This window comes from Chiloscyllium punctatum, chromosome 32, assembly GCF_047496795.1.
Source record: "Chiloscyllium punctatum isolate Juve2018m chromosome 32, sChiPun1.3, whole genome shotgun sequence".
Classification (NCBI taxonomy): domain Eukaryota; kingdom Metazoa; phylum Chordata; class Chondrichthyes; order Orectolobiformes; family Hemiscylliidae; genus Chiloscyllium; species Chiloscyllium punctatum.
The window spans coordinates 50,160,427-50,182,338 of record NC_092770.1 but is presented as its reverse complement, the minus strand read 5'-3'; the positions used below and the strand labels follow the sequence as shown (position 1 = coordinate 50,182,338).

Here is a 21,912-nt window from a genome sequence, read left to right as displayed (position 1 = left end):
TCCTTTAAATTCAGTTAGTTAGATCTTTCTCTTCTTCTGTCTCTAAATATGAAAGCATGGTACCTAACCTAATGGCTCAGTGTTAGCTACCCAGAAAGTAGATGGTTCAATATGGGAATTGTCTCGTCCTTCTACAACATCCTTACTCATCCCTTTCATCCCCCACTGTCCTTACCACCTGATATACTTACACATACATCTTTATGCTGACAATGGTATATTTTTAAAAATGCATCAATTTTCTAATTAACCTGTTCAGGGGTGTTATTTCATGGCTGTGATGCAGGTAGGTCTTGAACCCAAGTCTCCTGACCAAGGGTTAATGACACTACCATTGCAACACAAGAGCCATATAAATAAGGGCCAGCAGGACTTAGATTTTTTTCTAATCAAACTTGTCAGAGATGTTACTACACATCTTCAGAGCAGGTGGAACTTGCCTAGGTTTCCTGTTGTAGAGGCAGGAACACTACCTGTGTTCCAAAAACAGTTCTCAACAGTGATATTTTTTCTCTTGTTTTATATCCATAGGTGCTGTTACACCCAACTAAAAATTTTCCCCTCATCACCAAATCACCCATGTTTTCCAGTTGATTAACTTATGTACAAAAGCAGTTAAGCACAATTCAAACAAAAGATGAGGGAGACTGATAGTGGTATTTTTTTAAAAAATACCTGACAGTGTTATTACTGCAACATATGTGACAACATTTTGTTCTGATAATCTGGGCTGTTAATTAAACAAATTACTTTACCAATCCTTTAGATTAGTCTACATTGACCATTGTGCTTTCAATAGTTCACCTTATAAAATAAGTAACCTGGTTGAATTGTCCTGAATTTGGCATACTTAGCCCATTGTTGGATGGTTGTGATGCATTAAGGTGTTTATGGACTACTTTGCAGGATCCTATGAACCATTCTTGGAACATTGATACACAGTCTAACATGAAGGATTTGTCATTCTGTCCTAAAAAAAAACTTCCTTTGATTAGTTTCATAAGACCACTTATCCCAAAACCACAAACTAATCTGAAGAAATAAAATCAGTTGACTCATTAGGTGAATCTCATATGGCAAACAAAAGAAGTTTCATTCCTTTGTCCCAATCACATGGTTGCACATGATAGTGGGCCCTGATTATTATTCTGAGGGTTTGATGGTATCTTTCTAAAGTTCCTTGTGTCATTTTAACTATGTCATGTCCAGACTACTTATAACTTCTTGAAAAGTTTTAGAAATGAAATTGAAACCTTGATCCAACTGGTCCATCATTTGCAATCCATATTGAGTGAAGAAATGAGTTGACTTCTCTACTACCATTTTAAAAGGGATTACACTACAAATGGTCAGACCCCAAAAAAAGTACTGAAGACCAGAGGGACTTTGGATTTCATATCCATATATTTCTGAATGAAGCAGGCCACGTAAATAAGGTTGTTAAAATGGCACATGGGATACTTACCATTATCAGCATTAGATCAAGGAGGTTAGGCCAGAGCTGTATAAAATGCTGGTTATATCACAGCAGAACTTATGTGGTGCTCTGGTAACTGCATTATCTGAAACATGTAATTGCACTAGAAAGTGTAGAGGAGATTTGTCAGGATGCTTCCTGCACTATGAGAGAAGATTGGCTAGGCTGGGGTTGTTTTCCTTGAGAAGCAAAGGGTGAGAGAGGATTTAATGAAATTGTATATGATTATATGGGGCATACATAGGATGAGTATGAAGGCACTTCTTCCATTAGTGGAGGCGTTAATATCCAGGCACCATAGATTTACAGTAAGAGGCAGAAAGCTAAGAGGCAGTTGGAGGAGAATTGTTTTGCCTCAGAGTGGTGGAAGTCCGGAACTCACTGTTTGGAAGGGTGGTTGAGTCAGGAACTCTCATTAACATTTAAGCATTGTTTACATATTCTCTTGCATTGTCGCAGTTTCTGAGCCTATGGACCAAAAGCTTGGAAATGGGATTTAGTGTGGTCAAATCTTTGTTGATTAACATGATCACAATGGAATGAATGGCCTCCTCTGTACTCTAAACATCTCTGTGCAGTAACTGTTCTCAAGTATATGGCATCTGGGAATTAATTAGCCAAATCCACAACAGTAAATATATACTGCTGTCCCACTTTCAGTTTTGATAAGGGTCCCACGCAGGTTTACTACAGCCTACTTTATGGTTCCTCAAAAACTGGTACGGAAAATAAAAGATCAAGTGTGAATGCATCTTGCAGTTTCCGCCAATGTGACACAAAAGCAGTTTATAGAACTGCAACATGCACTTGTGAACACTAGCCAGTGAAAAACGTTGACTTATACACATTCAGATCACACATACTTTTACACGTCCTGCTACAGGAAATTCATGGGCTTAATATTTCCTGACCATATTGGTGTGGTACACTGCCCATCTGAAAAACCAACGTCAACTCTTTGTCCACAGGTCTGTGCAGGTATCTCCACTTCCTTATCAGAGTCTTTTTTTTAACGTAGTAGCATTCTAGAACTCCCTTAGCTTTAACTTCATTTTGAATTGATTGGGTTATTTTATTGCACTCTGGATTGAGTTGCTCAGTTTTGATCAGAGAGGAATTATTGAAAACCTCCTTCAGATTATCTCTAAAGAAAGTTTTAGCAAACAAAATATTAGTCTGTGATGCCAATTTGCTATCTGATGCACATTGTTTAGCCATTGCTCAGATCACGACACAAGGAAAAAAAATCCTGTAATTACTCTGTCTCCTCAACTTACTTTATCAATGACTACTGGGAAAACTATAACATTCACTTCCTGCCAGATCATTCCCAGAAGTAGGTCAACACTATCCACAAGTAAACTATGGACAACCTCTATAGTTACTGCTTCAGACATTAGGTCACACTTTAGGTGAAGCCAATACAATGATATTGTTATATACTCTTTACTAATGGTGTTTACTAAAAGATTGATATTCATGTCACTCTCAGGTGGATATTCCCAGCTCAGAAGAGTTACAATCGTTCTTGTATTTCTAAGTATGACTATAGATTTACTTGCCTCATTTTAGGTTGAGGAGACAGTTTTCCGTTTAACAAGAGCTCCCAGTAACTCGAAGGTATTTATTGCACTCAGTAATGCTTATATGTAGTCTCAATTGCAGAAAGAACTACAATGCATACATTGGACTCACATCAGAGCTTCTTTCCCTGTGTTAAGCCAGTGTACAGCAATAGGTTCCATGGACTTATCCAACATTCAGCATGAAGATGTGACAATGATATCTTGTGACAATCGAAACACTTAGGCTTTTGCACATACTTGCACCCTGTTTTGAAAAGATCTTAAGTCATCCCCAGCTGTACCTGTTGTTCCTGGGCACATACACAGTGGCACAGTGGTTAGCACTGCTGCCTCACAGTGCTAGAGACCCGGGTTCAATTCCCACCTCAGGCAACTGTCTGTGTGGAGTTTGCACGTTCTCCCCGTGTCTGCATGGGTTTCCTCCTGGTGCTCCGGTTTCCTCCCACAGTCCAAACCTGTGCAGGTTAGGTGAATTGGCCATGTTAAATTGCCCATAGTGTTAGGTGAAGGGGTAAATGTAGGGGGGTGGGTTGCTCTTTGGAGGGTCGGTGTGAACTTGTTGGGCCAAAGGGCCTGTTTCCACACTGTAAGTAATCTAATCATACCTTCCTTTCACTACTGACCTATTTCCTTAGGTCATGACAGATTTAGATAGGCCAGCTTGTAGTCAATGGCCATTTCACCTGTTTTGGTGCAGCAATGTTCTGGTTTTCTATGTGAATTTATATGAATGGAGGAATTGACATTGTAGATTTTTTTTCTAGGAAGTATTTGCTCAAGCGTTTCATATATAACCACTACTTTTAATCCCCATATACAATGGTCAAAGTGATTTTGTCTTATCCTCTCAAATTCCATACACGTCTGCCCAAGCTGCTTCTGGATATTTTAAAGATTTTGTAAGCCTCAGGCAATAACTTGTACATTGTGAGAACAGCCTTTTTGGCCAACTCATAAGCTTTAGATGCCTTCATAGAAAGAAAGGCATAAACCTCCAGATCTCTGCCTGTCAACCTGCTTTGCATAAGCACTATCCAGTTTTCTCTTGGTAACCTTTTCTGCTTTGCTATCCTCTCAAAAGAAAAAAACCTCAGCTTTGCTTTCATAACATTTTGGAAGGGACTGCACAAATTTAATTCCCAAAGTGGTATCACAACATTGCGGAATGAATCATAATACCATAGCTAATGATATATCACTGTGGTATGAAGCTCAATACTAATCTCTTCAAGGGAAATACCATCTTACAATAGAATACTATATGTGTCATATGAAAACTATTGATATAAATAGCTGAAGATTGGAGATATTGCAATGGCAATTTCAGAAACCAGGAAAAAACATTGCAGAAATTAGGAATTTAGGGCCATATCACTAAAAAAGACATCAACTAAATGAAACAGACACCTTGAGAAACAAAATAAATTAAACTAGGAAGGATTTAAATAAGGAAACCAGATTAAAAGAATGACTGAGTCAATTAATAGGGAGGGGTTGTGAATGCAACAAGGAATGATCTATGATGTATTTACATGATTGAGGTATGTACTTTATTAAATAGGAAAACAATATGAAATTAAATAGACCAGATTCTCCGTCTTTGCTGGGATCAAGGGCCTAAAATCATACCCTTAAAAGTAGGAAGAATGCATGTCTCCAGGTTCTTGTGTATTTTTGCAGAAGAGTGATCTACAGTCCAAACACAGAACCTAACCAAATGAGGTAATTAACATTTATATAGCCGTTTATAGCCAATTAAAGGAGGATAATCTGTATTTTCTAATCAGTCTTCAGGTTTCTGTAACAATAGGGTCAGTTTAAATTCCCTAGGAGTCAAGCACCTCGCAAATACCTAGGTGACAACATGTCACAACATGCAGGCAATAGAGACATTCCCTCCCTGCTTGGGTGAAAGAACATCCGTAGGCTTCCCTGGTGAGTGGACTACCTCACAATGATAGCCTGTGTTTCAAATGATGTGTGTAATTGCTGCTATGTACAAACTGCACAAAAAACAACTACAGCAGAGATGGAGGTCACACAACTATGGCAAACTAGCCAGCATACTAGATACAGTTCATTGCTTCAAATATCCCCCATTCCTTTTTACATAAAATGAAACACATGCACTATAACTAACAGTTATGAATCCTACAGTTTTACATGATCATAAAGAAAATGATCAACCATTAACAAAAGTGTGTTAATTCTTGTCAGTTCCACTTTTGCAAGTCTCTGCACATGCATTTCCTGATAATCATGCAGATCTCCCAGTGATACATGCATATTGTTGGTGGCTGTTCTCTGATATATGCTCATTGCTAGGTTGATGTTTCTTCATCGGGAAGTGTGTTTCCTGTGGCAAGTATTGTTACCACTTTAACTGTTGCTGGTGATTCATTTCTGCTTCCGTTGACAGTGGACTTCTGGGACTGATGATCATTTGTGCATTAGGCAGATAGCAAGACCAATGACAAGAGTGCTGGCAGTGACCGACCAGCTTCTCTAGTTGCAGGAATATGTCTGCAGTTCTTAGAACATATTTTACTGTTTCCATTCTCTTTGTACAATCAAGATGAAAACTGCTCAACACAAGTCCCAAATTGCTATATGGACTGACATTTATTGTGAGCATTGAACATTTCCATTCTGACTGGCTACCCAAAGCTCGGCTCTTGTAAATGACTTAACAATTTTGTCAAAGTGAAATTGACTTTCTGTTGTTTCATCTTTATTTTTTCATTCACTTCTTGTTTGGCAGTCTTTCTGCTATGTGGGGAGCAGTTTGGGTATGGTGTTTCTGCCAAGTGGGGAGCAGTTTGGGTATGGTGTTTCTGCCATGTGGGGAGCAGTTTGGGTGTGGTGTGACATTAATCTTTGGATTTGACAATTTTTCATGCCTTCAGTAAATGCATTCTTCCAACCAAGAGTTGCTTGCATAAATTTGTGTTGGATTTCTTTATGGTACCTTTGATGATTTTCACTGCTGCCTCTCAGTTTCCATTAGACTCAGGATAGGGTGGCGATTACGTATCATAATTGAATTCCCCATTCCTTTGTGAAATGTGTGAGCTGTTGCCACTCATCACAATTATTGGAATGTTGTAATAACTGAAGTGCACTTTTCAGCATTCTACATTTTCAGTGGTACACTGAGTCCCAATATTAAATATAGCAGTCATTTGACTCACCAAAAATTCAAGGTTATCTGGAACTCATTGCATGAAGGCATAGTAGAAATGGGATATGACATAACATTTAGACAGTAAGACTTAGGAGTAAAAGTACGCTATTCAGCCTATTGAGTCTGCTCTGCCTCTGAATGAGATCGTGGTTGATCTGATCATCCTCAAATCTACTTTCCTCTCTTATCCCCATGACTTTGATTTCCTTAATGATTAGAAATCTATTTCAGCCTTGAAAATGCTTAACAATCCTCTGCAATTAAGAATTTCACAGATTCACTATCCCACACAAAAATTGTCACCCCATCTTAAATAGGTGATGCCTTGTGTCCTCTGTGACTCTTCCACAAGGGAAAAAAAACCTCTCTGCATCTCCCCAGTTAAGCCCTCTAAGGATTTCTATAAAATCTCCTTTCATTCTCCGAAACTTCAATGAGTACAAAGCCCAACCTACTCAATCTGTCCTCATAGGAAAATCTTTCCATACCCAGAATCAATCCTGTGAAACTTCTTTGGACTGCCTTCAATACAGTACATCTTTCCTTAAATAATGGTACCAATATTGTTCACAGTATAGCAGTTGTGGTCTGACCAGAGCTTTATATAGTTTAGCAAGACTTTATATTCCAGTCCCTGAAATACAGGTGAATACTTTAAATGACAGTGTTCAAGGTTACCAGCAAATGAAATTGAATTAAAAACTGGATAAGCTGCAGAGAAAGGCCTCTTTCCATGCTGTGAAGTCACCATTATCCCAGAGGACTACAGAACTAGCGAGATTTGACAAGATTTGTAGCTTGAGTTGAGGTTCTGGATGTAGGTTTGCTTGCTGAGCTGTAAAGTTCATTTTCAGACGTTTCGTCACCATACTAGGTAACATCAGTGAGCCTCTGGACGAAGCAACGCTGATGATTCCTGCTTTCTATTTATATGTTTGGGTTTCTTTGGGTGGGTGAAGTCATTTCCTGTTCATTTTCTCAGGGGTTGGTAAATGAGGTCCAAATTAACATGTTTGTTGAGAGTTTTGGTTGGATTGCCATGCTTCTAGGAATTCTTGTATGTGTCTATGTTTGGCTTGTCCTCAGACAGATGGGTTGTCCCAGTCGAAGTGGTGTCCTTCCTCAGGAAATAACATCACCAACCCAAAGAAACCCAAACATATAAATAGAAAGCAGGAATCAGCAGTGCTTCGCAGAGGCTCACTGAAGATGTTACTTAGTATGGTGACGAAATGTCTGAAAATGAAACTTCCAGCTCAGCGAGCAAAACCTACATCCAGGCCCACAGCATTGTTCTCTCACCAGAGATAGGGTCAGCATACCTCAGGGGAGAGCAGAGTTTGAAGAGTCCTTCATGGTAATCTTAGCCAATTTAAGCATTGAAACCAGGTTGTTGGCATCAATACATTATGAATATAACTATATATTTTTTATTGTACTTGCTAACTTCTTCCTCACTGTTTCTTTCAGCAGTTGGCTCTTTTAGAACATGATAAATACACAGATTTTCAGCTGTACATTCCTTCCTGCCTTTCTTACGGCTGGTTTGAGCTGGTTCTGTTACAGCTCTAAAGGTGCACAATTTCCAATACCATGTTTCAAGGAAGATGTTTAGTGGCTGTCACAGACAAAAGGTGGCACAACAGAGGAAGAGCTTACATGACAAGGCCAGACCAGCCAGTAACTTAATACAGATCCGTGTCTCCAAACAATTGAGCTGATGAACAAAAGACAAACCAAAGAATTGCGGATGTTGGAAATGAGAAAGAGAAAAAAAAATTGCTGGTCTGGCAGCAGCTGTGAAGACAAAGCATAGTTAATGTTTCGGGCCCAGTGACCCTTCTTCAGAAGTAAATGTAGCCAGGAAAATATTGGTATATGTGTTGAAGGTGGGATGGTTGGAGAGGGGAGGAGCAAACGATAGGTGGAGGTGAAGCCCAGAGAGAGAACAATGGTTGGACAGAAAAAAGACTTGATAAAGGTCAGCCTGAGGAATCAATAGCTGCAAAATTGTAATTTTAAAAAGAAAACGATTTACCCTATTTTCTCATCAACCTGTTCAGAGATCTGGAACAGGTGGGACTTGAACCAAGCCCACCAGTTAAATGAGTTGTTTGTGGTTGCGGTCCATCTGATGAAGGTCTGGTGTGTGGGATTGGGGTTAGGATGTGAGAGGTGTTGTTCAGGTCCTAAAATTATTTGACCTCAACACTGAAGGCTGCAGTTGAAGAATGTGGCACTGGAAAAGCACAGCCAGCCAGGCAGCATCCGAGGAGCAGAAGAATCGACATTTCAGGCGTAAAAGCCCTTCATCAGGATGTGTTGTAGAAACCGGTTGTCCTGTTCAAGTCCAAATTGTAATGGACTGTATGTAGTCCGGAGTCCCTGTGGGCTCAGTTGGTTCCATAGGCAGGTGCTGAGGAAGGAGATGTGGCTGCAGTAGCGAGTCTGCTTCAGGGTCCAGGAGATGACCTGGGATTGGGGGGGGAAGTGCAGTGAGACTCACTGAGATCCTTGTAGAGGGAGGAGGAGAACTTCTTCAAGCCTTGGACTAGGCTTTGCAGTAACATTATAATCAACTAGGAGAAAGTGAGGACTGCAGGTGCTGGAGATCAGAACCGAAGAATGTGGCGCTGGGAAAGCACAGTAGTGTCCGAGGAGCAGAAGGGTTAATGTTTCGGTCATAAGCCCCTTCCATCAGGCTGCAGATGCTGTTCTTGCAGCTGGTGCTGAGATTCCCTGGAGCACTGCAGCAAACCCGAGGCAGGATTGTTGGCGCCTGGGAGCTGCAGACAGAGCGTGGCTACGGTGCAGAGCGGTCTCCCATCCGCCACGTGCCACCTCCTGCTCAAACTTCCTTGACTTTTCAAAACATTCGGCAGTTGGTCCCAGAATTCATCCGGGACTCGGGTGAGACGTCACGGGTTCCCACGATGCACTGGGAGGCCACCAAGATGGCGGCGCCCATGGCATGGGGCGGCCTGGTCCTAACCCTCTTCGGGAGGCCGAGATCCTTCCTCTCGGTCTCCGGGAAGGTTGCGGTCCGAATCCGGAGCCGGTGTAAAAGTGGCAGGAATGTCCTGCAGCTTCACCGGCGAGGCATCTTTAAAGACATCTTCCCAGAGGGCGGTGATCTGCCCCGGCTGCTCGAGTCCGGGCCCCAGACCGTGTACTGCGGCTTTGATCCCACTGCCGACAGCCTGCATGTGGGCAACCTGTTGGCTCTCATCGGCCTGCTGCACTTCCAGCGGGCAGGCCACCGAGTCCTGGTGCTGCTCGGCGGAGCCACAGCTCGGCTGGGCGATCCGAGCGGCCGGAGCAGCGAAAGGGAGGCCGTGAGTGCGAACACGGTGCAGGAGAACGCCCGGGGCATCCAGGAGGGGATCCTCGGCGTCTTCCATAACCACCGCCTCTGCTTCTGCAATGATGCTGAGGCGGCCAATTTGGGGTCACTCAGTATTCTCAATAACTGGTCTTGGTATAAGGAGAAGGAGGTGGTTGGCTTCCTGGATACAGTGGGTCGACACTTTCGCATGGCCACCATGCTGAGCAGACACAGTGTGCAGTCTCGGCTCAAGAGCTCCGAGGGCATGAATTTGACTGAGTTCACTTACCAGATGTTTCAGGCATACGATTTTTATTATTTAAATCAACATCACAATTGCAGAATCCAACTGGGAGGGACAGATCAACTGGGTAACATGATATCTGGATACGAATTTATACACAAGTAAAGCACATCTCCCTTAAGTATATCCTTCGCAAGTATCTCAATTTATTGTGATTTTCGATTTCCCCATTTTTTTCACGTGTTGAATCTTCGAGTAATGTACGTTTCTTTTAAAACAAACTAATGGTTCTTTAGGGTGACTGGGCAAGACGTATTTGGCATCATGGTACCACTTGTAACTAGTTCATCAGGAGACAAGCTGGGTAAAACTGCAGGAAATGCAGTATGGTTGAACCGAAACAAGACTTCGCCCTTTGAGTTGTACCAGTACTTTGTCAGGCAACCAGATTCAAATATAGAAAGGCAAGTTCTTTCTACTTATGTTTCATTTTGTTTATAGTTTGTGTTTTTATGGTCTGATGCAAGGCAATGATTTATTAATTTAGGCTCTTTTAAAAATCCTTGGAGATGCTGTATTTCTTTGCCAGGTGAATACATGATTATGAGATGGTTTATTGATAGGTGCAGTTGCATCATATCTGTGCTTTTTCATAATTATTGCAGTATGCATTATACTTTTGAAGTGATTATTCTTATATATGTATCACTCCCAAAGTAGAAAGAGACGTGTTACCAAAATTTCAAAGCTACCATGTTGTGAAGGAAGGAATATAATTTTGATGACTTTTTTTCAGATCCTGTAAGAATATTAATCTGGAGCTGTCGCAGTTTATGCTCTCGCAGACATTCACCATCACTTACAATTTGTTAAGTGTCACAGTAATATGCATGATCTGCATCTTTAGATAATACCATAAGAAATAGGAGCGAGAGTGGGTCGTTTGGTCCCTGAAGCCTGATTCAAAAGGATCATGGCTGATCTAGCCTTCCATGGGTAAAAACAATGACTGCAGATGCTGGAAACCAGATTCTGGATTAGTGGTGCTGGAAGAGCACAGCAGTTCAGGCAGCATCCAAGCAGCTTCAAAATCGACGTTTTGGGCAAAAGCCCTTCATCAGGAATAAAGGCAGTGAGCCTGAAGTGTGGAGAGATAAGCTAGAGGAGGATGGGGGTGGGGAGAAAGTAGCATAGAGTACAATGGGTGAGTGGGGGAGGGGATGAAGGTGATAGGTCAGGGAGGAGAAGGTGGAGTGGATAGGTGGAAAAGGAGATAGGCAGGTAGGACAAGTCCGGACAAGTCATGGAGACAGTTACTGAGCTGGAAGTTTAGAACTAGGGTGAGGTGGGGGAAGGGGAAATGAGGAAACTGTTGAAGTCCACATTGATGCCCTGGGGTTGAAGTGTTCCGAGGTGGAAGATGAGGCGTTCTTCCTCCAGGCGTCTGGTGGTGAGGGAGCGGCGGTGAAGGAGGCCCAGAACCTCCATGTCCTTGGCAGAGTGGGAGGGGGAGTTGAAATGTTGGGCCATGGGGTGGTGTGGTTGATTGGTGCAGGTGTCCCGGAGATGTTCCCTAAAGCGCTCTGCTAAGAGGCGCCCAGTCTCCCCAATGTAGAGGAGACTGCATCGGGAGGAACGGATACAATAAATGATATTAGTAGATGTGCAAGTAAAACTTTGATGGATGTGGAAGGCTCCTTTAGGGCCTTGGATAGAGGTGAGGGAGGAGGTGTGGGTGCAGGTTTTACAGTTCCTGTGGTGGCAGGGGAAAGTGCCAGGATTGGAGGATGGGTTGTTTGGGGGCGTGGACCTGACCAGGTAGTCGCGAAAGGAACGGTCTTTGCGGAAGGCGGAAAGGGATGGGGAGGGAAATATATCCCTGGTAGTGGGGTCTGTTTGGAGGTGGCGGAAATGTCGGCGGATGATTTGGTTTATGCGAAGGTTGGTAGGGTGGAAGGTGAGCACCAGGGGCGTTCTGTCCTTGTCACGGTTGGAGGGGTGGGGTCTGAGGGCGGAGGTGCGGGATGTAGACGAGATGCGTTGGAGGGCATCTTTAACCACGTGGGAAGGGAAATTGCGGTCTCTAAAGAAGGAGGCCATCTGGTGTGTTCTGTGGTGGAACTGGTCCTCCTGGGAGCAGATCCGGCGGAGGTGGAGGAATTGGGAATATGGGATGGCATTTTTGCAAGAGGTAGGGTGGGAAGAGGTGTAATCCAGGTAGCTGTGGGAATCGGTGGGTTTGTAAAAAATGTCAGTGTCAAGTCGGTCGTCACTAATGGAGATGGAGAGGTCCAGGAAGGGGAGGGAGGTGTCAGAGATGGTCCAGGTAAATTTAAGGTCAGGGTGGAATGTGTTGGTGAAGTTGATGAATTGCTCAACCTCCTCGCGGGAGCACGAGGTGGCGCCAATGCAGTCATCAATGTAGCGGAGGAAGAGGTGGGGAGTGGTGCCGGTGTAATTACGGAAGATCAACTGCTCTACGTAACCAACAAAGAGACAGGCATAGCTGGGGCCCATACGTGTGCCCATGGCTACTCCTTTGGTCTGGAGAAAGTGGGAGGATTCAAAGAAGAAATTGTTAAGGGTAAGGACCAGTTCAGCCAAACGAATGAGAGAGCATCGGTTGAAGGGTACTGTTGGGGACGTCTGGAGAGGAAGCAACGGAGGGCTTGGAGGCCGTGGTCATGGCGGATGGAGGTGTAGAGGGATTGGATATCCATGGTGAAGATGAGGTGTTGGGGGCCAGCGAAAAGGAAGTCTTGGAGGAGGTGGAGGGCGTGCGTGGTGTCTCGAATGTATGTGGGGCGTTCCTGGACGAGGGGGGATAGGACAGTGCCGAGGTAGGTAGAGATGAGTTCAGTGGGGCAGAAGCATGCTGAGACAATGAGTCGGCCAGCGTGGTCAGGCTTGTGGATCTTGGGAAGGAGGTAGAACCGGGCAGTGCGGGGTTCCCGGACTATGAGGTTGGAAGCTGTGGGTGGGAGATCTCCTGAGGTGATGAGGTTCTGTATGGTCTGGGAGATGATGGTTTGGTGATGGGGGGTGGGGTCATGGTCGAGGGAGCAGTAGGAAGAGGTGTCCTCGAGTTGACGTTTGGCTTCAGCGGTGTAGAGGTCAGTGTGCCAGACTACCACTGCGCGCCCCCTTTATCCGCTGGCTTGATGGTGAGGTTGGGTTTGGAGCAGACGGATTGGAGGGCTGCGCATTTTGAGGGTGAGAGGTTGGAGTGTGGGAGGGGGGACGACAGGTTGAGGCGGTTAATGTCCCAGCGGCAGTTGGAAATGAAGAGGTCGAGGGCAGGTAATAGGCCAGCGCGGGGTGTCCAGGTGGATGCAGTGTGTTGGAGGTGGGCGAAGGGGTCCTCAGAAGGTGGGCGGGAATTCTGATTGTGAAAGTAAGCTCGGAGGCAGAGGCGACGGAAGAATTGTTTGACGTCACGGCGTGTATTAAATTCATTGATGCGTGGATAGAGGGGGATGAAGGTGAGTCCTTTGCTGAGGACTGATCGTTCGTCCTCAGTGAGGGGGAGGTCTGGGGGGATGGTGAAAACTCGGCAGGGCTGGGAGCTGGGATCTGGTGTGGGTGTAGAGCTGGGAGTGGGGGTGGAACCTGTAACTGGAGTGGGTGTGATGGTGGGGGGAATGGGGGTGGAGTCATGAGCAGGGGTCGTGTTCCCCTTGGGGTTCTGGGGGGTGGGGATAGTGACAGTGGGGTCTGTGGGGGGCATGTCAGCAGAATGCAAATGAGTGGCGCTGGTGGGAGCGGACGTGGTGGTGACCATGGCAGTAGGGGTGGCGGAAGTCACTGAGCATGTGGCATCAGCGATGATGTGAAGGGCAGAAGTGATGTCAGGTGTGATTCATGAGGAGTTGTGAGGGGTGGAAGTGGTTGTGGGAGTGGCCATACCTCCCACACTCACCCATTGTACTCTATGCTACTTTCTCCCCACCCCCACCCTCCTCTAGCTTATCTCTCCACGCTTCAGGCTCACTGCCTTTATTCCTGATGAAGGGCTTTTGCCCGAAACGTCAATTTCGAAGCTACTTGGATGCTAGCCTTCCATATGTCCACTTGCCTGCCCTTTCTCCTATTGTTCAAGAATCTATCTATCTCAGCTACAAAGATACACAAAGACTGTGCCCCCACGGCTCTCAGTGAAAGACTTGACTCTCCAAGAGAAGAAATTTCCTCTTATTCTTAAATTGACTTCCCTTTGTTCTATGCCCTCTGGTTCTGGATGCTGTCAAGAGAAGCCACATCCTCTCAGAATTTATCCTGTCATGGTCCTTAGGAGTCTTTCTTAAGAGTTTCAATGTGATCACTTCTTGTTCTTCTAAACTCTGATGAGTAGAGTCCCAAACTGTTTAGCCTTTGCTTGTTAGACAGTCCCTCTGTACCAGGGATCATCTTAGTGAAACTTCTCTGAACTGTCTTCAATGAAATGATAACTTACTTTCAATAAAGAGGATCAAAACTACTCACATTACTCCAAATGTGGTCTCACCAGCATCTTGGATAGTTGCAGTAAGATTTTCCTATTCTATACTCCAATATCCTTGAAATAAGGACTAACATTCCATTAGCTTTCCTGCTTACCTGCTGCACCTATTACTTTTGTTTCATACACAAGTATTGGCCAAGTCAGCTTGTTTTGCAACTTTCTGCCGCTTTTCTCTATTTAAATAACTATTCTTTTCCCATTACATCAAGGATTCCAAACCTTGTGAGAGTACTAATCATATGATATAGAACCAGGAGAAGGTTATTTGGCCTCTTGAGCCTGCTCTGCCATTTAGGAAGATAACTGTTGATCTGATTGTGGCACCAATTCCACTTTGCTGCCTCTCTTTCCTCTCCTGCCCACCTCAGAACTATTTACTGTCTTGATCAAAAGTTTGTTAATTCAGCCATGAATATACTTAAAAAAAAGCTTCTACTACTCTTGGGGAAGAAAACTCCAAAGATCAATGAGGTTCTCAAGACGAAATTCCTTCTCATCTCGGTCTTAAATTTGAGACTCCTTATCTTGAAACTGTGCCCTTTCAATTCTTCCAAAGGAGGAAACATCCACAGCAACCACATTGTCAGTTAGACTAACTGGCCTATAGATTCCTATTTTCCTTCTCCCTCTTTTCTTGAATAGAAATTGTATTTGAAGTTTCCCCTCTTACATGAATCTAGGAAATTTTGGATGATTACATACAATGCATCTACCATCTGAGGGCACTACTAAGATCCGAGGATGCAGGGTTCATGTCCAGATGGCGCATGAGCCTGTAGTCTCATTAGTTTTCCTATACTGCTACTTTCAGTTTTATGATTTTTAAGTACCTCTCTCCCTTCTGCTTTCTCACACTTGGTGGACTACTCTTTCACTTGTAGTACTGTGCACCACTATCCTTATTTAGAAGTTTTTGCCTAATGATTACTAATTATTTGAAACATAAAATTGTAACAAGTGTCATCTCTGCTTTGAGTAGCCATCAAGAATGAAGAACTGTGCATAGTGTTTTGTTCTTTCTTGACTCTGCTACATTTTAATTTTTTTGAGGAGCAAGTGCCTGACATTCAGTAAGAACCTTTCCTTCCTTTTTGTATTAGAACCTTGGCATGAACATGTAGCTTGAGGAAAAGAATGTCTATGCTTTTAGCCTGGTCCCTCCTTGACCCTAGTGTAGTGTGAAATATCCTGTTTTTTTATACGTGTATGCAGCAACGCAGGGAAGATTATGAACTTGAAAGTTAGACATCAAGTGTCTGTTGTTACAACAGTCTGCTTGCAGTAATATGTATTCTTAATGGTGACGTAGTTTTATTTTACCTTTATAAAGTATACATATCTATTATGTTATTTCTACCCTTGATCATTTAGCACTTTTGATTTCTTCAGGTATCTAAAACTTTTTACCTTCATCCCACTTGCTGAGATTGAAAGCATTATGGACATCCATAGAAATGATCCAGGAAAGAGAAATGCCCAGAAACGACTGGCAGCAGAAGTGACCAAATTGGTTCATGGTAAAGAAGGTCTAGAGACTGCCAAAAGGTAAGTCTTGAGGCTTGTGTACCAAACCCTTAACCCAGAGATTTAGTTCAATTAGGCTTTGCTCCGACAACCTTTGAAGTATTAAGCACTAGTGGCTACAAGGAAACAATAATTGTGAAGTTTATGGACATTAAACTATCTCTCCCTATGGATGTTGATCTGTGTAATATCCATGGAAACCACCTTCCAGAAGATGAATGAGTTTAATAAAACAAAAGACAAATGTGATCTGTTTTATAACAAGCAGTGTCTATTTTTAACTCTAACAGTAACTCAAAATAATTGCAGTAAGATAGCATTATAACCCAGTAACATTTATCTAATTTCTTTGTGTTTTGATGTTACACAACCAAAATTAACAGGAGTACAATTCAACTGGTTACAGTCTGATGGAGAGAATTTTATAGCTTCTATGTGGTATTAGAAAGAGTGGCCAAAACTTGATCAAAGAAGTGGTTTTCAGGAGAGTCTTGAAAGAAAACAGGGAGGAAGAGAAGCAGTGAGATTTGTTTAGGACAGACAAGACACACTGAATCGATGTCAGCGAGTGCCTCGAATTCCAACTGTATCTGTAACAAACCTGTTCTTTGTATGTTCTGTAGTGAGTATTACAGTTCTAAGTTTGTATTCTTGCCAATCCTTTATATGTTAACAAGGGACTTCCTCTTTTACGTTTATACTCCACTCAAATCAGCCCTGGCAGTACAGAACTCACAGCTTTTTCTATTTTGTTTAAATAACTCAGTGATAATGTCACTTAAATTTCTTTTAGGTGTCAACTTGATTCTTAGTAGCCATGTCATCTCAGAATCAAAAAGCTATGTGTTCAAATCTTGCTCCATGGCTGGAGTTGGGAATATATGGAAGTTGGCTTTATCTCTGTTAAATAGAGCCTGATTGAACCAAATGATTATTGAACAGAATTGGAGAAATTTTCCTATGAGTCATGTAGCTTCCAAACCAGCAAATCTATCTTCTCTGTGCCATTCAACTCAATAAACAAATGCTAGTTTATATTCTACTGTTATTACTGTTCAGTATTTTTGCATTTCCTCTTCAGATGTACAAGAGCACTCTATCATAGTAGTATGGATGCCCTAGAGACTATGTCAGATGAAGAACTGCAAGAATTATTTAAAGAGGCACCATTCTCCGAGAATCTCCTTGAGCCAGGCACAACAGTCCTAGACCTTTGTCGTAAAGCTAGTGCTATTCCGGATGGACCAAGAGGGTATGTCACTTGTGAAGAACTTCTAATTGAGTAGGAGAGTTGACATTTCGGCCATAAGCCCTTCATCAAGAACAACATTGACTCTGACTCTCCAGCATCTGCAGTCCTCACTTTCTCCTAAGAAATTTTAATTGTCAATCAATGAATGGTTTTGATAGTCAGGAATGGGGAAGGAACCTCATTAATGATATCCTTATGACTAGCTTATTCATTTATTCTTTATAACCTTTGTGGAGCTGTGCACAGTGGACTTTGACAGTTATGTAGGATTTTACAGCACAGATGCTACTTTGGATTTCCATTTTCAAGTACATATATAGAAAAGATGGCAAAATTTATCTCCGAGCAAAATGGTATCAGCAAAGTTTTGCATTTCTGTTTACAAAGTCCATCTCCCTGTCACCTGACTTTAGAAACCTCAAAACTGGGAAAGATTTTGAGCTGGGTTCAGACTAGATCCCAAAGTCATTCAAAACCTCTCAAATTAATCATGTGGTTGAGTGCTGAATTCTCAATACCTTATCTATTTAATTGAGGGAAGTTAATATCACTAGCCATCTTTCTCTGTAGGTCAATTGGTCCTCAAACTGCCATAGTTCTCGCCATTTTGTTATAAGTTCTTTTCTTGGTTGTAATTTGACATACAAACCTATGAAATTTGAACAGAAGCAGACAATCTTAGTCCCTGGAGCTTGCTCTGCCATTTAATAAGAAAGTGGCTCATGTGTTTGTGTTTTGAGTTTCACATTCTCATCTACTCCCAATACTTTTGATTCCCTTGTCCACCAAGAATCTATCTCACTCTGTTTTAAAACTATTTAATGACCCTGCCACCACTGTCTTCAGAGGAACAAACCTCAGACAAAAAAAAAATCATTTCACCTCAATCATAAGAGTGAGTCCTACTCTTAAAACAAAGGCCCCTGGCTCTGGACTCACTTGCAAGGCGAAACATCCTTTCTGTGCCCACCTTGTCAAGACCATTTAGAATCTTGTACATTTCAACCAAATCACTCTTCACTTTTCCAAACCTCCAGTGGAAACAAGCCCAATTTGTCCAACTTATCCTCATAAAATAAGCTATTCATTTCAGGTATCAAACTAGTAAACTTCAGAACTTCTGTCTAAGTAACTGATGTAAATTGGGAGCAGGGTGATTGCTTAAATAGTGATTCTGAAGAAAATACAAACAGTATTTATGGAGTTTCTTAAATAAAGAGATCAAAACTGCACACAGCATTTGAGATGTTATCTTAAAAATGCCCTGTATAACTGAAGCTAACATCCTTACTTTTATATCTGGTTCCTCTTGTAATAAAGGATAGCATCCCATTAGCCTCTTGCTCATATACTATATCTGCATAATCTTTTGTGACTCATGCAACACTAAACACCTCCTGCACTTGGAATTCCACAGTTGCTCTCCATTTAAGTAATCTGCTTTTTCATTCTTCCTGCCAAAGTGAACTTCATATTTTGCCACTTCTACTCCATCCGCCAGAATTTCACACTCAACTTATTTATCTATCTGTGAACTCTGTATGTCTTCTTCACAGCCTACTTTCATACCTGTCTTTAGGCTAGCTGTGATTTTAGCTAATGGTTTCTGTCTAAGTAACTGATGTAAATTGGGAGCAGGGTGATTGCTTAAATAGTGATTCTGAAGAAAATACAAACAGTAAAGATGTATTTTTCTTCTCCAATTCTAGGTACCAGATGATCACAGATGGTGGAATTTGGATTAATCACAGACAAGTGACAAAACCAGAACAAGTGCTAATTTTGGGACAGCATATTCTGACAAATGGGCTGTCATTGCTTAGAGTTGGAAAGAAAAATTATCACATAGTCAAATGGCTCAATTTGGCAGAATAGTTACTGTGGTTTGTGGATGTTAATTTGCTTTGATAATGAATATGTATTTCAGATTTAATTTAAAAACATGTTTGAGGCATCAGTTCAAATGGAGGGATCTGGAGTCACGTGGAGTTCTAATCATGTCATTGTCAAGGTTTAACACCTAGGGGTGGTTCCATTAACCCTAGCAATAGACTTCAAGACCTGAAATTGGAAAAGCTTTCAAATTGTAATTCTTGTTATATTTATTGTGTAAATGTTGAAGATTTTGAATGAATCACTTTTCATTAATAGCATATCTTTTCTGTAAAGGGACAACTATAAACCATTTCTCTTGGTCAATCAATTATATTAGATGGATCAATATGAAGAAATTGATATTTCTATTGTATCATTACTCTTATTTAAGTGGAAATGGGAGAATATCAAAGGCTGGTCCCATTTACGATAACGTTTAGTAAGTTAGAATGTCCTGTTGGTAGTAACTGAAATCCTTCACCCAATTGTCAAATAACTGGGACAGAATTGCATTCTCGGAATGGATCTTCTCTCAAACTCATGATTTTTGGAATCCGCTTTCAGATTTACTTGCTGTCATCTGTTTTATGGAGTCAGTGTGCTATGTATAGACTTCTATGCTCACTGAGTGTGAGATGCCACAGAGATGGCTACTGTGATCAAGTGACTAATTATTACATAAGGCTATTTTTATAAATATATACATAATGTATGGAAAAGCTCCACACAGTAGAAAAACAGGAAATGAATTTGAAAATGTATAAGTTGTAATTTTTATATTTAAGATGTCTTTCAAATACATTTACTATGCATTGCAATGCCTGATATTTGGGGTAGGAATGAAGGAAGGGAAAAGTACAATCACCCAAGGTAACTTCTTAATTTTGTTTGACTCCACCAAAGAGATGGAGCAGTGTGACTTGCAAAACCATTATGATTTACTGTCATGTTTCAGAAAGGCCATACACTTGGCAAGTGCAGGCCAATCAACTTAACCTCAGTGGTGAGAAAACCTTTTGAGACAACAATTCAAGACAAAGTGAAATCATTTGGACAAATGTGAATTAATTAAGTAAAGGCAGTATTAGTTTTTTTAAAAGCATCTTGTGTTTTAACTAAGTTGATTTAGATTTTTGTGGTAATGTCGTCAGACACACTGTGTATGGACTTCTCCAAGAATTTTGATTAAGTGCCATGTAATAGGCATGTCAGCAAAGTAAACAGCTATTAATTAAAAGGGGTAATGTAGAGTAAATATGAAGTAACTGAGTAACAGACAGAAGAGTGTAATAGTTGCTTTTCAGACTGGATGTCAACTGAGAGTTTCCAGGAGTACGAGAATCACTGCTTTTCTACATTTGTATCAATAACTTTGACTTTGGGTAGAGGGCACAGTTTTAGAATATATGTATGACACAAGATTTAGAAGCATTGTGGACAAGTGACTGAAAAGTGTGAAGTGATGCATTTTTGGCAGGGAGATTGAGAAGGTAAGGATACAATTCTAAACAGGTTGTGTGTTCAGAGGGATTTAACACTAAGAAAGAAACAGGAGTAGGCATTTGCCCTCTTGACCTTGCTTCACCATTCAATAGGATCATGGCTGAACTGACATTCCTCACGTCCACTTTCCTGCTCTTTCCCTATAACCCATGATTCCCTGACTGATGAAGAATCTATCGTGCTCAGCTTTAAATATACACAAGGACTCTATATCGCAGCTTTCTGTGGCAAGGGGATCCAAAGACAATAGACAATAGGTGCAGGAGTAGGCCATTCTTCGAGCCTGCACCACCATTCAATATGATCATGGCTGATCATCCTTAATCAGTATCCTGTTCCTGCCTTATCTCCATAACCCTTGATTCCACAGTCCTTGAGAGCTCTATCAAACTCTTTCTTAAATGAATCCAGAGACTGGAGCTTAAAAATACGGGGTAGACCATTTAGGACAGAGATGAGGAGAAACTTCTTCACCCAGAGAGTCGTGGCTGTGTGGAATGCTCTGCCCTAGAGGGCAGTGGAGGCCCAGTCTCTGGAGATAAGGCACGGTGGCACAGTGGTTAGCACTGCTACCTCACAGCGCCAGAGACCCGGGTTCAACTCCCGCCTCAGGCAACTGTCTGTGTGGATTTTGCACATTCTCCCAGTGTCTGCATGGGTTTCCTCCGGGTGCTCCGGTTTCTTCCCACAGTCCAAAGATGTGCAGGTCAGGTGAATTGCCTATGCTAAATTGCCTGTAGTGTTAGGTAAGGGGTAAATGTAGGGGTATGGGTGGGTTGCGCTTTGGGGGGTCGGTGTGGACTTGTTGGGCTGAAGGGCCTGTTTCCACACTGTAATGTAATCTAATCTAATCTTTAAAAAAAATTTCATCAGCCTTCCTGATTACCTGCTGCATTGGTGTGCTAGCTTTCAGTGTTTTGTATATGTGTTCAGGTATACTGTTTTGGATATTGTTGAGGGAGATGGCTCACCAGGCAGAGGCAGCAGTAGCCAAGTTCATCACACAGTGGCTGGCTCTGCTGTTTGGAAGGGCTATAGTCATAGGGAATTCGATTGTAAGGAGAGTAGATAGGTGTGGTCGTAAATGAGATTCCTGAATGGTATATTGCCTCCCAGGTGCATGGGTCAGCGATGTCTCTGATCGACTACAGAAAAGTCTCAAGAGGAAGGGTGAACAGCTAGTTGTCGTGGATGTAGGCACCAATGATATAGGGAAAAAAAAAACGGGATGAGGTCCTACAAGGAGAATTTAGGGAGTTAAGAAACAAGTTTAAAAACTAGGACCTTAGAGGTAGTAATCTCAGGATTGCTACCAATGCCACATGCTAGTCAGAGTAGGAATGATAGAATAACCAGGATGAATGTGTAGCTTGAGAAATGGTGCAGGAGAGAGGGGTTTAGATTTTTGGGACATTGGGAACGGTTCTGGGGGAGATGGGAC

At 42.2% G+C, this 21,912-nt stretch overlaps 1 protein-coding gene across 1 annotated transcript; it reads left to right on the top strand.

Annotated features, from left to right (window-relative positions):
- The first annotated feature begins 9,169 nt into the window (after positions 1-9,169).
- On the top strand, positions 9,170-21,026 carry yars2 (tyrosyl-tRNA synthetase 2, mitochondrial). Its single transcript, XM_072552335.1, has 5 exons — positions 9,170-9,977; positions 10,113-10,280; positions 15,707-15,862; positions 16,923-17,093; positions 18,803-21,026. The coding sequence occupies exons 1-5, from the start codon at positions 9,181-9,183 to the stop codon at positions 18,966-18,968; spliced, it is 1,458 nt and encodes a 485-aa protein (XP_072408436.1). The 5' UTR covers positions 9,170-9,180; the 3' UTR covers positions 18,969-21,026.
- The last annotated feature ends 886 nt before the right edge of the window (positions 21,027-21,912 follow it).